The sequence below is a fragment of the Cibotium barometz genome, chromosome 47 (assembly GCF_041138505.1).
Source record: "Cibotium barometz isolate CiBa-2024 chromosome 47, ASM4113850v1, whole genome shotgun sequence".
NCBI lineage: Eukaryota > Viridiplantae > Streptophyta > Polypodiopsida > Cyatheales > Cibotiaceae > Cibotium > Cibotium barometz.
Genome location: NC_141092.1, coordinates 1,201,848 through 1,219,014, shown reverse-complemented (window position 1 = coordinate 1,219,014; position 17,167 = coordinate 1,201,848). Strand labels below are relative to the sequence as shown.

The following is a 17,167-nucleotide window of genomic DNA, read 5'->3' as shown; positions in this document are numbered from 1 at the left end:
TTGTCTCATAGGTCGAGTTCGGCCTCTAGTAGACGTTAATACAACTTTCTTTCTTTCTTTCTTTCTTTCTCTCTTGTGATTATGCTAACCAACGCGATCCTCTTTCGCGGAGATCCCACACGATCTTCGCGAGAGCTTGCGCCACCCGTCAGATTAGAGCAACCGCCTCGGAATGACAACGCGTGCGGGAGGACAGTGTTGATGAGCGCGTACAGTGGAGCTCTTGAGCCAGCAACTTCCCACAACACGGTTAGGGTGGGCTTTCCGAATGCTCTTATTCTCTACTCTCCCTCTTGCCTCTTGCTTGCTTGTATACATGATTTGAGCTCTCTAGCTGCTTGTCTATGTGTGTGTGAGTGAGTGTGTGAGAGGGCTCAAGCTGTGAGGTGGTTGAGCTATGAGGAGTGTGTGGCGATGATGATGGCATAAGATCTTGAGAGAGTCTTTCATCAAGAGAATCCACACTCCGAAGGTCCACTCCCTTTGAGCCTACCATATGAATAGCACTGATCTCGCGCAACCAATCTTTAAGGAAGAATAGAATCACCCTTTTCTCCCTACCCTAGAGCTAAACTCATAATCCTAAACCTTACAGCTAAAGCCTATAATGCATCAACTTCATGTTGAGAAAAACAACAAGAAAAAACGAACTCTTTGGATCTAGAAACGCTTCAAATTTTTCTTTAAAGAAGATGATCATTGCATCGTGCCTTCATTCTTTAGAACACAATAAAAAACATCACATTCATTATTGTTATGTATGCATTTCTCGTCTCCAAGGCAGAACATACATGACTATCATCATTAGTTACATTTGATACACCAATAGTAGAAGAAATTTTACTCATTGAACCAAATAAATCAACCAAGAAAAACTTTTTCATATTATGTTCAAAAGTGATTACATCATGTACATAGTCAATATTTTGCAATAGGGCTTTTGTGAAAAAAACCACTCTTTGCTCAGTAATACATCTATGATATCCATGCGCATAACAAGGTAAAAAAAGATCTTCAAAATAGATAAATAAAAATAGAGCTTAACTCTCTAATAATCGTCGAGTCCATGCTTCCCGCATGCGGGAAGCTAAAAACATAAAACAAACGAACACGCATTTCTCTCATCATATTGGTTGCTCAACCATATTTCTATTAAAAGGACAACCATAACTCACATAAAACTCAAACAATCCTCTACAATATTATACACAAACACAAGGATAATTTCTTCAAACATTAGGCAAGCTCTGATACCAAATGAAACACACCAACTTTAGATTCCACTTACCTCTGTGGTTGCCCAAGACCAACACCATTGCATATCATCATGAGATCACAAAACAACAAAGGGAAAATATAAAGGTTTGGCTAGTACTTGCCAAACAACCTTAGGCTCCAACACCACGCGTGGTGGGTAAGCCACCCGCCGAGCTAGACACCACCGCAACCCTAGCGAGCCCGTGCTCACAAAGCATGTGTGTCCCATACCACAACCCCCCAACCATCTCGATTGTCACTACACTACTCACCAATGGGCTACCCACTAGCTAGGACCCTTGGGATGCCATAGTAGCTCCACAATTGGAACTACAGCCATAATCCCAACTATATAGCCACTTGACCAATTCACACTACCATGAGAATATCCCACCGGCCTCTAACACTAGTCACGTTATGTCCACACAGCACAGGACAACACACATGGCACACGGGTCCCTTTCTCACTGATCGGACCGGCGACATTACTTTGGCATTATAGGCGGTTGCTTTGGCTCTCCCCACCCCCCTCCTCCCCAAGAACCCATGAGGTAGTTTTCCTCTGAGCAGCCAACCATGAGGGAAATCCCTGTTTGTATTTTGCCCCCTTCGAAGCCCTTCGAGGCCCTTCTAAGCGTACATCTGGGCCTCGGGCTGCCATTTTTTAACTAATAGAAGAATCTTTTTCTCGGGAAAAAAAAGGGTAGGAGGGAAGGATGAAACTCCCTCTCATCATCATCTATGATTGGTTGATACACGCATTTCTCTATCATCCTCCATCAGACCAAGGGTGTCGAGGAAATTGCTTTCCTCGCAACGTTGCTATGTCATTCGGGAGAAGGGGCTGTAATCCAGAACATAAGTTCGTTCTTGATGCAACCTCATACATTATTCATGTTTCCAAACAAGATCAGCATAAAAAAGCAATTGATTCAGCCTCACATCGACCAGATTGTCGAGATTGCTCGCACCTCCTACGGTATTGATGGAAACAATGCTTAGGTAAAATAGCATTGTTTAGCTCAGATTTACAAATAAAATGTCATAAATCGCACCAGGCTCGAGATATCCTTCAATATACTGAAGAACATTATACCACTGGCAAATCCGTCTAAGAATGGACTACACATTCACTGCAAGCTCTTGTAATCTCAAAGTTACTGCCCGCTTATGTGCATCAAGCCCTTCAACTTCCGCCATCTTTGCTACAGAAGGGCCAAGAGCTTGAAGACCTTCCTCTGTCAAGGACTGGACGGTCATCTGCTTTGTGAATGAATCCAGTGAGACTCCCCCATACATCCGTGCATAGCCGTATGTCGGTAGCACATGGTTTGTGCCACTAGCATAATCACCAACGCTCTCAGGTGTCCACCTCCCTAAGAAAACCGAACCTGATAATTTCCACAGACCAACACAACAGGTGAAACCCCGAAACCCAAACAGGTTAGTGAGAGAAGCACCAGCAGAAGATAATGACTGACCAGCATTTTCAATGTGGCCCAGCCACTCTTCAGCATCATCCACGTTAACAATCAGATGCTCTGGAGCATACAGATTGGAAAAAGAACAAGCCTGCTCTCAAACACAAAATCAAGCAATCCCTTAGACAGCTGTGATATTCAGAAACAAAGCCTGTTGCTATGATATAGATGTACCTCTGCCATGTCAGACACAAGGAGAATGTAACTATGAGCAAGGGCTTTGGCGGCTATTTCTCCACGTGGAAGCTCCTCACACTGTCTCCTAAGCTCATCTTCAATGGGTAGTAAGTCTATTTCTCCAACCCCAACAAGAACCACTTGACTATCCGGTCCATGCTCAGCCTGAGAACAAGTGAGAAGATGTCAGCTCTTCAAACACAAAGCAAACACTCCATATAAACTATCTTAATTTGTCAAGATTTTGCCTGATTACCTGTGAAAGCAGGTCAGCAGCAACATGACGTGGATTGGAAGATTTATCTGCTATTACCAACACTTCAGAAGGACCAGCAGGCATATCAATAGAGATCATGGCTTCGCTATTCTGCACCAAAAGTGAAACAAAAGCCAATCAATTCGATGAATCATAAAGCCATTAATTGGTGGCAAATTGACTCTCCTCCCTATCATTGCATTTTCTTTATAAATATATGTCATGTGCATCCCATGCTTGGATGTCATGTGGACATGACTGTATAGGACAAGGGCAGACCTAAGGCCGAACACCAAGCATTTTGTGAGCCCTTGTTCAAGGATGAGTCATTGGTGTGTTACCCCAAAGGGTGGTAAATGTACAAGTTCCTGGACACTCATTAAACGCATGTTGGGTGTATCCCAAGCAACTCGGTCTGTATCTAGGTGAGTAGGCAGGAATCTGTTGTTGCGTATGAACCCTAAGCACCACGTACTAGCAGTAACCAGAAGGTGTATGGGAAGCATAGGTATTGTTAAAGGCTATGTAGGGCTTGGCCCCAGTTAGCCAGCCAAAAAGGGGTAAAACTCCCACGACCGGCAAGTTGGCCAGCCCTACATCCAGTCAGCCTACATGGCTGCACAACTTACTTGCAAAACAAACCCTATTTGGGTCAAACTATGTGGCCATGGGGAGGATGCTTGAGAAGGAGTTCTCCACAATAGTTTGGACACCTTGTGCCACGCATAGCCTCGACTTCATGTTGAGGATGTGGGAAAGCTACCTTGGGTGTCTCATATTTTCTCTGCGGCATCAAGCATGGTCAATTTTGTCTGCAAGAGACCCCAGGTTTTGAGCATGTAGAGGGCAAATAGTGACCTTGAGCTTCTAAAGCCTTCGAAGACAAGGTTTGCATATATGTTCACAGTATTGAGATTGCTTGAGCAAAACACCTACCCAATAGAGCCCCGCCAAGTCAACCCAAACAAGAAAGACATCACAAAGTGCAATGAGCTGCCCGATATTCCACAGGAGGAGAGGGATATATACACCATGCTCTACGAGGAAATCACTGCTCCATCTCGTGGCACACGATCTCAGGCAGGAGCTTCAGCTGGTGCCAGTACTTCGCATGCACCTCCACCTGATGAGGATGCATTTCAGGAGTCTTTTGGGAGTGGCACTAGTAGTGAGGATGAGGTTGATAATATTGAGCCTACAGATGATGATATGGATCTGGCTGAGAATCAAGACGATGATAAGTCTTGACTCTAGAGTCTTCTGGTTGTAGGAATCAAGACTCAAGATTTAGGATTTCATTTATAGTTTGACTTGTGTTATTTACATTTATCTTTATATACCTAAATGAATCCAGGAACATGCCCAAATTCACCTTTTAGAACGTGCATGTTATATACTCATGGTAGTCAACCCACAAGACTATATAACTATCAACTCATTATGCATAGTATGGACTAGATACTATGACATCCCCACTAACGTCATCAGTGTCCAATAGTGGGTGTAGAACTCTATATCAAGATATGCTCTCTCTCACACACACACATAAGAGCATATATTCACACAAAGTCCTTCGTACTGAGTTTCTGTCAAACCTTTGGAGATGCAGGGCAGACTCAGCCATAATGAAGCCTAGCACTAAGGGAAGTAGCAAATAGAAAGAATTAGTACACCAAACAAGTAGTTGATAGGGTAAATGCACCGCTAAAGATAGAAAGAATAAGCACAATATCAACTGGCCGCAACTCTAGTCTCTTCATGAATCATGTGAAATGGTTTATCATTGATGACTCCAGAGTGCAAGGATTTCATTACATGATTCATATGTAATCTCATTTGAGTCATTATTCGTCTATGCTTCTGCTATAATCATTGTTGTCTGTTGAATGTTCATTTATGCTTTTGTATACAATGATGAATCATGATCAATCTGTGTTTGCTATGTATCATGAATAAGTCATGACATGAGTCATATTCTGTATATGTATAAATTTCCACACTTATTTTTCAGTCCGAATGAAACCCGTTTCTTACATTTTACGAAGCTCATACAAAACCTACGAAACCCGTTTCAAAAATGCCTTGCAACTATGCACCCAACAAATATAAAGCCCACTTGGTGGCTAAGGGCTATGCCCAAAAGGAAGGCGAGCATATCTCGGTACCAACCGTGGTATTTGCCAATAAGCAGGAAGATGAGGTTGAGGGGAAAAAGAAAGCCCTCATTCGTGCTTATGGCACAACAAAGGGACAACAATTCATTGTTCTCTTCAATATGGACAGCTCTGAGGATGCCATTTCTCCTCAGTTGGCTAAAAAGACGAGTTGTACACTTGTACCCCATTATCTGGACATAGACGGGTTCACACCTGATCTTTGCACTCACATTTCCCATAAGGCTAAGCAATTTGAATTCAAGGTTCAAAAGGCCACATTCTAGTGGGACTTAATTGTCTCATCTCTTTTGAGGTGTGATGTGATTCTCGGCATTCAGTGGTTTCGGAAGTACACACCCATTCCTGAATGGAGGCATGACACTTTCACAATTGTTGATGGTGTTCTTGAGTGTGGTTTGATTTGCAGGGATAGAAGCATTCCCGACATTCCACTCATCTCCCATATCCAGGCATCCATAACCAGCAGTCTGTTGTTTAACTAGCAACCCCTTTGAAGCAAAGACTGAAAGGTCTCCTATCACAATTTCAATATATTATGCTAAAGAATGATCTCTTGTCTCATCTCCCACCCAATCGCCCTAAGGACCATCGCATTGAGTTGGTCCCCGAGACAGAACCACAGAGTAAGTTCCCCTATATGGCATTGGAGGGCAAACTAGAGCGGCAACTTCCCCAGTTACTCCAAGCTGGATTTATCCAACCCTCATCCTCGCCTTTTGCTTCACCTATTTTATTTGTGCAAAAGAAAGACAACTCCACACGATTACGTGTGGACTACATGACACTTAATAAGCTCACTATCAAAAAGAGGTTCCCAATGCCAAGGATTGAGTATGTTCTTGAGAGACTCAATGGTGCTAAGTTCTTTTCGAAGATAATCTCAAAAGTGGCTATCATCAATTTATGGACATTCCAAAAACAACCTTTAGGACTAAACGCGACCACTACGAGCGTGGTGATGCCATTCGAACTCACCAATGCACCGACGACATTTAACAAGATGATGTCAAGGGTTTTTGTGGAGATCATAGGAAAGTGTGTGTTCATCTTTTTAGATGATATACTCATCTTTTCTACCACTATAGAGTGGCATGACCAGAATGTAGAAAAGGTCTTGTAACTATTGTGAGACAATGAGCTCTATAGAAATCCACTACCTGGGATATGTCATCAGTGTAGACGGGATTAGCCTTGACCCCGAAAAAGTAAGAGCAATTTTCAAATGGGATGTTCCCAAGAATGCTTAGGAGATCCACTCTTTTGTAGGTCTCTGTCAAGCATGCAGTTCCCACATGAACAAATTTTTAGACCTTGCAACACCTCTTACGAACTTGCTCACGGATGTGAAGATGCATCGGCAGAAAGTGTACATTATGGACAAAGCACTCGAGGCATCCCATGCAATGAAGAAAGTTGCCTCCAAGTCTCCGATTCTCAAGTTGGCTTCAGGGGATGATCCTTTTGAGGTGATGCCAGCAATTTAGATATAGAAGCTGTCCTCTAGCAAGAAGGGTGCCCGATGGCTTATTATAGCCAAAATTGAATGTGTGACCAAACCAAGCTCGGGGGACTAAGGGCGTCGACACACTTTCGTATGACCATTAATCTTAAACATTTGAACACTGGCCACAACCATTAAACATAATCACACATATGCACAGGACACCACGCTGCAATCAGAATGACTGGCATCCCTTTGACGAAATTCTATATTCCTTAACAGTAATCTGCCAGAACATTATCCCACAAATTCACAAAATTCGGCACTTGTAACTCAAGGCTAAAGTCTGAGAGATTTCTTGAAAAGCACACCGCTTTTCACAATGAAACTCTCCAGAAACACTCCAAGAGGCACTATCTATGCTCGGGTCACCATGAAAACACATCTAGCACCCAAGAGCATGCATAAAACACTTGTCTATTGCGAAGAACCTCGCTGTCCAGCCCTGAATCAGTGAAAAAGAGCCCAAAAAGCAAGATGCTTTTCGCAATGAAAGTACCCGAAATCACACACCAGAGCTTTTCCTATGCATGGAACACCTGGAAGACTCACTAGCATCCCAAAACATGCATGAAAACCACATCCATCGCGATGAAACAAGCTGTCCATTTCTCTTATGTGGAGAGTTTAGGCTTCACCTAAGCCTAGGCTAAGGCTTAGGCAAAGGTCTTAAAAGAGCTAAGCCAACAACGGCTTGAACAAGTCGACCAGCAGCCGGGAGGCTAGTGCAGCACGGCCAGATTCAGGCCAGCAGCAAACAACTTCACAGCCAGCAGTAGCGCGCAGAGCATAGAATAGAGAGCAGTGCAGCCGACCAGGATCAGTATGTGGGACTGCTCTACGGCAGGTATACAAGCCGGCATCCTGTTTGCTACAGGAAAAATACGTGGGACGCAGCAGAGAGGCACACGGGCATTGTTCTGTGCGCAGTAGACAGATACACAGGAGGGGCCTTGCGCAAGTGGCGAGAGGAAAAAGCAAGGAAGAAATGCATTGTTTCTTTTTAACTGAAAAAAGCGATTCAAACGTTTTTTTTTTCTCCTCGTAACCTGATGCGCAAACTAAAAAAACGAAGCTTTTTTTTTAAAGCATTCATATGTTTTTAGAAAAGAAACTCCCACTTATAGTGGGAAAAAAACAAAAACAGAAAACAAATTTTTTGAACTTTGAAAAAATTTTACCCCAAAAGCAACAAGTTTTTAAAAGCTCAGGAAAAGCGTGCTTTCTTTTTTGGTGTAAAAGAGGAGCCTAGGACTTTTGTTTCTCACAACAGTTTGGGAGTTTCCAAGCATTAGTAAGAGCGGAAGCAGAATTTTAGCAATCCTCTACCCTCTTCCTCTACAATGCAGTAGCGGTCCTATCTCCATGGCTTCCAAGCTTTCGCTTCAAGAACGAAGTGGACGTAAGTGACCCGACCTTGGAAGACCACGAGGAGTAACCTTGGAAGACCACAAGGAGTATGTTACGAAGGCAGATTTTGATGCAAAGATGGCATTGTTGGAGCTAACGATGAAGGGTATTTTGGACACCCTTACCAATAACCGGTGCAAAACGCTAGAGGACGCCATTCGGTATGCAAAGATTTACGATGAGCTGTGGCAAGGAAACAGTCAAAGAAACCTCTGAAGAACTAGTCAGGATATTTGCCTGAATGGAAGTTTAAGCAAGGAAAGATTTCTTCAGCTCCAACAAATACCCAAAGTCCATCTAAGACTTTGCGGGACCTCGATTCGAATAAGGCAAAGAACATGGAGGAGACACTCTGCCTCTGTAGACGACAAGGCAATAGTTGGTTGCCTCTTGCCGCTCCATGAAATAGCTCCTAAGCCGAGGGTAAAACCATAGCCTGATGTAAATCTCCTTGTTTCTGGATATCCTCCCCAATCTGAGTCACTCCAACCATGGAGTCTAACTCCATCCATCATTCCCCCTCTAGTATCCTTCGCGCGCTGCAGAAACCGCAAGATCCGCAATCCTGCGTCCCAATGAGTCTTCAAAGGCATCTACATGAATGAGCTCAACAGCCCCATCGGGAAGCTCAAATCCAATCTGCTTCCGAAACAAAGAGGCATCAACCTGCTTACAAGGATCATCAACTATAACTTCGGAATGCCAAGTCGTAGGAACCTGTTGAAGACCATACAAGGCCTTCCGGAACCTGTAAACCACCCCCTCTGAACCCGGAACCTCAAAGCCTAGAGGCTGCTCGACATCTACCCCCGAATGATACGAGACATCAAAGCATAGTTTACCTGTAAAGGCTCCTCTGACTGACGAACGCAAGAACTGGAATGTTCCTGCCTGCTACCATCATCTAGCAAGCCATCCACCATCTCGTCTTGGAAAGCCTGCCGCTATCCACTTCAAGTGGTCATGACGAAGCTGCCACACATCACCTGACTGAGAACCTGTAAGAAAGAGTGTTGAGAGTTTGTAAATCCCATTCTCCATTCCACCGCTCCTCAAACTCCACCCATACACTAGTCTTGCAAACCTCATGCACTAACAAAACAGATGAAAACCAAGAGATGGGACAAAAAGAACCTGGGAGGAATGCTTCCCCCCTCTGCCATCGAGAACGATCTCTAACCTGCACTCACTGTGAATAGGGATAGTGGACTCGCCACCAATCAGGATGTGACCTGCATGCCTCCGAAGATCCTGTAATAACTCTCGAGAAGGAATCATGTGCCTAGAAGCACCACTGTCTAGAATCCAGTTCTGAGTGTCCCTAGTCGTGAGTCCAACCGCCTCCATACAAAATGTTCGATTTAGATTAAATGAAGGCCTAAGTTTGATTTTAGACTATAGATGAATTAATGAATTGAAAGTAGAGTTTAGATGGGTTCTAATTAGGTTTCGAAATCCCATTAAAATTTTTAAAAGTTAAGATAATAGATTAGAAAAATAATTTGTAGATGTGCATTAGATACACATTGCCATATGTTAAATTAAGATAGATTTTTGGTGTATAAGTTAAAAGAAATCTCTTAGACCTAGAGGTGCATAGTTAAAATTAGATAAATCAAGTAATGCATATGTAAAATTGTTGGAAAAATACACACAAAAATATGGACAAATTACCCTTAAGAAATTAGTTAATTAGTTACACATTAATTATTATGAGATCTTAAGATTAGGATTTTACCTTAGAAAAATTAAGTTCTTTAATAAATTAAGTAAACACAAATACAAATCTTTAAGATCACGTTTTAACTAGGAGTATACCTAATTTACACATAAATTCATAGTGAGAGAAAGTGGGATAATTCTTAGGTAAAATAAGAAGATGAAACGCCGATGTCCATAATCTCCAAATGCACAAAAGTTGGAGTCTTCACGGTTACTGTTGAGAAATCTGCACGCTTCTCGGTGCTCCGCTTAGGACATTTTCTCCAATAATGGCCTTTCTCGCCACAATTGTTACAGGTCCTCTTTACCTTCAAGGCGTCACGATCCAAGTCGGGCTCCTGCTCGGAAGACTTCTCCTGTGAAGACTTCCCTTTGCCCTTACGGCAGCCTTGCAACCACTGGCCGGTCAAGGCCTCAAAACCTCCACCCTGTGGAGGGTTCGTAAAACGCTCAACCTGGTCCAAGACCATAGGCACAAGCTCCTCCCATGTGATGGTGTTGTGCCTGCCCCACTGGTGATTAAAGAGTAGTAGAAAGCTGAGTACTAAGAGGTCAGATGAGACAACAAAGTGATGGCCATGTCCTCTAAAGATATCTCCTTCCCAGCCTGAAGAACCTCTTGCTGAAGAGCCTACAACTTGTTGATGTGCTCCCGCATCGTCGAAGACTTTGCAGGATCCATCACCCGCATCTGCAATTCCAAGGAAATCTACTTCATGCGTGATACCCTGTTATACAAAGAAGCCAAATGCTGCCAAATCCCTCTGGCCAGCATCATATGTTTGATATGATTAATCACCTGTGGTGTGCGATTAAGGAAGATGAAAGAACGCACACGGGCATTGACACGATCCCACAATTGTGCCTGAGCCTCCCGTTCTTTCCGAGTAGAGGGTAACAGCTCTCCGTCCTCCAACTCTGGCCATGGAACACCAACAATAATGAAATCAGCCAAGTCATAAGACTCCATCATAACCTTCCAGATGCCATAGTTGGTCCCATTGAAAACGGCCTCTGGTAGAAACCAAAGTGCGGTAGACTAGCAGTCACCTATCCAATTGTAGTCCAGACAATTAACAAATAAACAAGAGCTAGAATGCTCCCAAAACAAAAAGGAAAACGACACCCGTTGGCCCCAAAGCTTGGCGCCCCTTTCGGTATTTCTTTATTCAATTTCAATGGAAAAGTAATTGAGGACAACAAAGCCAGTCAAGGAAAAGAAACCTGCATGTCCAATCTAGCAACCCTCAAGACCTCTTAGCATAGAGAATACACATACAGATCTGTGTCCCACAAAAGCAGCACACTGTTGTCTCCTCTAATCAACCAAGACAATGCAACATGGAAGCCTTGAGCACGCATCTGGCTGTTCCATGATCATGGCTTCAAACTCAGCCAAAGAACAAATCCACCATCTAACTCTGTTTCCACCCTTCAAATTGCCACACCCCTCCTCTCACAAAGGGCCGGAAGAAACAACTCTGAAGCAGTCGTAAGCCAGTGTAAAGAGAGATAAAGATATTCAGTAGATTCACTGTTGTCCCTCAGTCCAATCCTCTTCAAAAACACCAGCCCTGAGAGTATAGAGTATGCTGTCCTGAAAGTGCAGCCACCCGTGTTCGCCCTCTAGAGCTCACACGAGGGAAAGAGAAGAAGAGAGGGAGAGAGAGAGAGAAAAAGAAGGGTTCAGTGTGTACCAACTGCCTAGCACAGTTCTGCACCACTCGGCCTGCACAGCCTGTACCTGTCTACGCTAGTTAACCTGCAGCCGCCTGCGTCAGAAAACCTGCAGAGCAGCCCATACCTATCCGTACCAACCTGTACCTACAACCGCCTGCGTCAGAAAAACTGCAACAGCCGCCTGTACCTGTCCGTACCAGTAGCCCTGCAGCCGCATGTATGATGCACCGCTTGTACCAGCAGCACCTGTACCAGCCTGTACTAGTCGCCTTGCAGTTGCTGTACTGTACGGCTTCCCTTCAGGCAACCTGTACCAGTCTCTCTCCACGCAGCCAGCCGACCAGTCTTTTTCCAAAAGCAAGAGAGAGAGAGAGATGGAGAGGGAGGCGTGTACTCTAAAAGTGGAGTAGCCCCCCCTCCATAATTATCCTAGTGGCCCTTTCAAGTTTTTAAAACTTTCTAAGGGCCACCCAAGGTTATAAACCTTATAAGGTTTAATCCCTTGGTCCCCCTTCACACTTGGGGTTGTCCACTTCTGTTACCTTTTTGTTCGAACACCCAAGTATGAATCTTTAAAAATTTATCTTACTCATTGACCACCATGCCCACACTTGTGCTGTTCCAATTTCACAGGGTCATGACACCCGTCAACTGTCGATCCACTGGGAACGTGGGGAGAGTAGGGATCTTCATGTGCTTCTCAGCCATCTCAAGCAAGTCTCCCATCTCGAGGGGGTTACTTTGGTCTTGTAAAGGGAGGATGGGTGGGAAAAAAAATGAAGAAGAGGTTGCAACTAATATGCAAGGTGCCTGTCCACGGTGATGGCCGCTTTCTACCCAATCTCCAAGTCTCGAACAGCCCAAGAGATCTCCAATCAGCACCAAGAAACCAGCAATCCCGCAAGCTCCTCAAATCTCCCGCAAGCTCCAAGGTCTTCAAGAAACAGTCCCGCAAGCTCTCCAAAGTCTCCAACCTTCAAGCCACCTAGGGCTCTGATACCATGTCGGAATACGCAGCGGATATGAGACAAACAACTGAGAGCACATGCAGCAAGACTCCACGATGAAGATGAGCAAACGCAAGAGAACCACTAGCCTGAAAACGCAGGACTAAGTGTGGAAGAACAAACGCAAAGGAAAGAGTGAGAAGCTATATGAACTCTGCTCTATATACAAGATCCGGTACAATGTGGAACACTAAGATCTCCGTAAGAGAGAGAGAGAGAGAGAGAGATTACAAACTCAACACTTAATTCTATTGCATATCAGTTATGTGTGTGTGTGTGTGAGAGCATATCTTGATACAGAGTTCTACACCCACTATTGGGCACTGATGACGTTAGTTAACATGCATGTTCCTAAAAGGTGAATTTGGGCATGTTCTTAGATTCATCTAGGTATATATATATATATATATATATATATATATATAATCTTGTGGGTTGACTACCATGAGTATATAACATGCACGTTCCTAAAAGGTGAATTTGGGCATGTTCCTCGATTCATCTTGGTATATAATTTATCACGCCTGCTGTTTCTATGAGCACTCCCCTATCACATGGGGATTGCATAATAATATCCCGGTCAACATATTATGCTACTTTACATAGTACTTCTGTGGAGGAACAAGACTTCTTTAGGGACACTTCAATGCCAAGAGCAAGGGTGGTATTTATACCACCCTACAGCACCAGTCGGCCAGCTCTAAATCAGCCGACAGGCTGCCAGGGTGTCCACGACTGGCAAATAGCCAATCAGCCCGAATAACGGCAGTCGGCCAGGATACATACAGCAGTCAGCCACCACAGATAGAGTCGGCCAGTGCAAACAGCCCTCCACAACCCAAAAAATTGGGGAAAATACATGGAAAAATAAGGGAAAAATGGAGAAACACCTAATGGGCGGGCACACCCACAACAGAGGCCCTAGTGTGTAACAAGTCTCAGGGCAAGTCAAAGTCAAAAGGAGCCCATTTGACCGAGCTAAAGGAAGATGTCAGTGAAGATCAGTTGAATGATCACCTTTAGCTTATTTTTCAATAGTTAAATGTTGTCTTTTGTCTTTGTATTACACTAATATGGATGATTTTAGTTCTCCCATCCATGACTTTATATACCGAGTTCTATTTTAATGTAATGGAAGATTTTCATTATGTGGTATGTTATCCATTTTTAACTTTAAATGGAAGAAAAATATTTTGGAAACACATCAAGGTTGTAGGCCGATGTGTTGAACTGAGTGTCATTGAATTGATTAGACTCCAGGGTCTCTACCTATAAGCAGTGTGCCTTCAGGAGAGCTAGCTGCATGCAGGCTTAGTTCCGTACGTCGTACGACTGAAATCGTACGTACTTGCTGTACGGTACGGTACCGTACGGATTCGTACGATACCGTACGATTTTTATATATATATATATATATATTTTTTTTTTTTGTCGTTGTTGTTGTTGTTGTTGTTGTTGTTGTTGCTGTTGCGTGGAGCAATTTCAGTCTTCTAGAGAGCCATTCATCGCCATTTGCAGCCTATAGGGAGCTGTTTGTCAGCGTGTGCACTTGCCATTGCCATATTAGGCAAGCGATCATATTGCCTGATGAGGAGGACGAGGCAATCTTCATGGAGCTCTATAGTGAGCTTGTGGCAGGCTGCAGCAGATACTCGCAGCACCAGGAGTCAGCATGGACGGGGGCCCGAGCAGTTGGAGTTCATAGGCCTCCGCCTTCGGCATCGGCAAAGGGTGGCCTTCGCACATATGTGAGGCGGGGATCCTCGAGCTCCAATCCCCGCCTTCATGATGATATTCCATTGCCCCCTCATGATGATACCCCACTGCCTAGAGAGCCCTTGTTTGATGATGATGGCAACCTACTTAGCGAGAATGATCCCCAGAGTGTCTCGTCCACCTTCGAAGAGTCCTCTTCAGAGAACTCTCTTGATGGACACTCTAGTAGTGATCATGTTGATGATCATGCAGATGTTGGTGATGATGTAGACTTTTGATATGTTATAGCTCTCTAGGCATTGGGCATCTATCTCCTTCTAGCCCATCGATGATGTATTGTAGTATGTAGTATCATGTATGTACGCATGTTGGCGGTCGCCCATGCCATGAGTTTTTGGCCTATCCTTTTGTAGCAATTTTGTACTCTAATGGCATGATGACATTATGTTCATGGTTCTACTATTTTGTAACTTCTTGTCTACAATTTTTAAGTTTAGGAAGTATTTTAAAAAAAAAAACGTACTAATATCGTACCGTACCTCACAAAATTTTAAGGTACCAATTAGTACCGTATTTTATCGTACCGTACCGTACCGTACCTTTCGTACTAACTAACCATGGCTGCATGAGGATGGATGGGTGATGACAAGGAAGCTCGAGAGACGTGGGTGTTTCTTAAGCATGAAAGCGACAAAGGCAAGAGGAAATCCCTTCCCAGAATAGATGTTTTGACTAAATGGGTTGCAAAGAGCTACCTATTATGAAGGTTGACTTTGATGTAGATTGGTTATATTCTTCAGATAGTCAAAGAGACCTTCAGGAAGTCAAAAATCTTCGATACTTTGGGATTTATCGTCTCTTTTCGAGAGTCAGTAAGGGATTGTACCTAATTGTTCCTTTCGCAATGGCAGGTTTGGGAGCAGATGGAGGTGAGAGAGGGCTGGGGAAAGTAGAAGAGGGCAGGAAGGGCTGGAAAGACCTATAGGGAAACCATGGCATGAGGGGAGTTATAGTCGAAACAAGACAAGGATTGGGAAAGGATTGACCACCCTAACCCAGTCTTGTGGTCTAAAGGAGATTTTGTGTGGAGTGTATCTTAGTGGTATGGGACGCTAGGGTATACAATATGTAGAATTTCCCCGATGAGACTGTATTGTCCAAGGTGGAGCAGTAACCAGGTGCAGGTGAGGGTGGAAGGTATATAAGCAGGGGTTAGAAATGCAAGGCCTTAAATAGAATTGGGGAGGATGAACTAATTCAGTTCGCCAGATTGAGGACTAACTTTTATAGATTCCTGAGAGAGCTATGTGAGACCAACAATCCCCTTTGGTCGATTTCGGCATTAGGTCGAAGCAAGCAGTTCCACTGATCAGACCAGAACTTAGGAATCATACCATCTCTTAGAGTGGTTATTGTTCAGCACCTCAACGGGAACAAGACGTTCCAAATTGATAGGTCTAAGTTTCGGATAATGCTGAGTTTAGGAGAGGATCCTTTAGTGCACTTAACTCCTACAGCAGGTCATCCAGGGATACATTGGATCTATTTTAGGAATGGGGGATGTAGTTCCTCTAGAGATCCCAGGATGGATTGGGAGAATTCCCACGACTATTGGACTGTCACCGACTTGCAAAGAGTGTGATACTTTTTGGGCAGGTAGTCGATGTACGGACCATACGATTGGACCATACGATTGGTCAAGATTACTAAGTGTGACGGCAGGCTTTCTGCCAAGATTCCCTGACATTAAAGGACTTAAAGGTAGAACAACTTATGCTTGGGATGTTCTATCAGGGTGTTCAGGATTGAGCACAGTGACCACCTGATAGGATGAGTATCTTTTTGGGAGTCATGACCCAAGATTAAGATACTCAGATATATATGTTTACCTGACAGTTCTAAGATTATTGGAAGGGAAGTATGTTATGTTTATCCCCTAGGTACATGATTTTTTACCGATCCTAGTATGGATAGATAATTAGAATTGGACTCTGTGGATTCAAGGATTACCGGATTTTCCGAAGGAGTCACTTGAGGGAAATGGTAAGACTTGTTGAGATTGAGAAATCTATTGTTTTTTCCACGAGATCTAGAGTTCACATTTAATTTTCCGGGACATAGAACTTTTTTGAGATGTCTCTGGAGGTTGATTGTGAGCAAGATTCAGAGACAAAGAGCTCGGTTGGAGCTTGTCTTTGATTAATACATCGTGGGAAGATTTGACAGTTCAGTCTCAGAGTCAGAGTTCTAGTTGACACTTTTTCGAATACATTTACACGAGAGTGAATGCTTGAAGAGGGGAAGTATGTCATGTACCTGGACACTAGTCCGGAAGGATTAGGGACTAATCCGGTCGGGTTAGGGGGCCCCAAGAGTAGGGATTAGCAGGCCGATACCAGGCTAGGGGTTCCAAGTTAATAAAACAGGCTTAAAAGTTGTTTATAGCAAGATAGCTATTTATGGCGAGATTTTAACTATAAAAGGAAAGCTTGGATTATTGTGAGACACAGTTGTGTGGAGGCACTTCTGTCGGTCTGGCTTGGACCAGAAGAGCAGACGTGCTCATGCCATAGACATGGCAACACATAGGCTCACATGTCAAAGGCCTATGGCAGGCTCCGGTGGTATGGGACGCCGAGTTAGACACGGACCTATGGGATTACGTTGGAGCCCTAGCCCTGGCTCGAGGGAGATCGGTGGATGCCGATCATGGCTGGGAGGTGAGTTAGCCTGCTACTCCATGATTTGGTTTGGTCTAACTGTGTTTTGTACAACTGTGATTA

At 43.8% G+C, this 17,167-nt stretch overlaps 1 protein-coding gene across 3 annotated transcripts in view; it reads right to left on the bottom strand.

Annotated features, from left to right (window-relative positions):
• Positions 1-2,104: 2,104 nt before the first annotated feature.
• Positions 2,105-17,167, bottom strand: part of LOC147611250 (histidinol dehydrogenase, chloroplastic-like) — a 34,215-nt gene continuing 19,152 nt past the window's right edge. For all 3 annotated transcript variants that reach the window (XM_086784304.1, XM_086784305.1, XM_086784306.1), the window contains exons 11-14: positions 3,172-3,282; positions 2,913-3,080; positions 2,739-2,829; positions 2,105-2,648 (exon numbers count right to left, since the gene is read on the bottom strand). In XM_086784304.1, the coding sequence (XP_086640430.1) occupies positions 2,380-2,648; positions 2,739-2,829; positions 2,913-3,080; positions 3,172-3,282 (639 nt within the window). In that variant the 3' untranslated portion in view covers positions 2,105-2,379. The remainder of the gene's footprint in view (positions 2,649-2,738; positions 2,830-2,912; positions 3,081-3,171; positions 3,283-17,167) is intronic.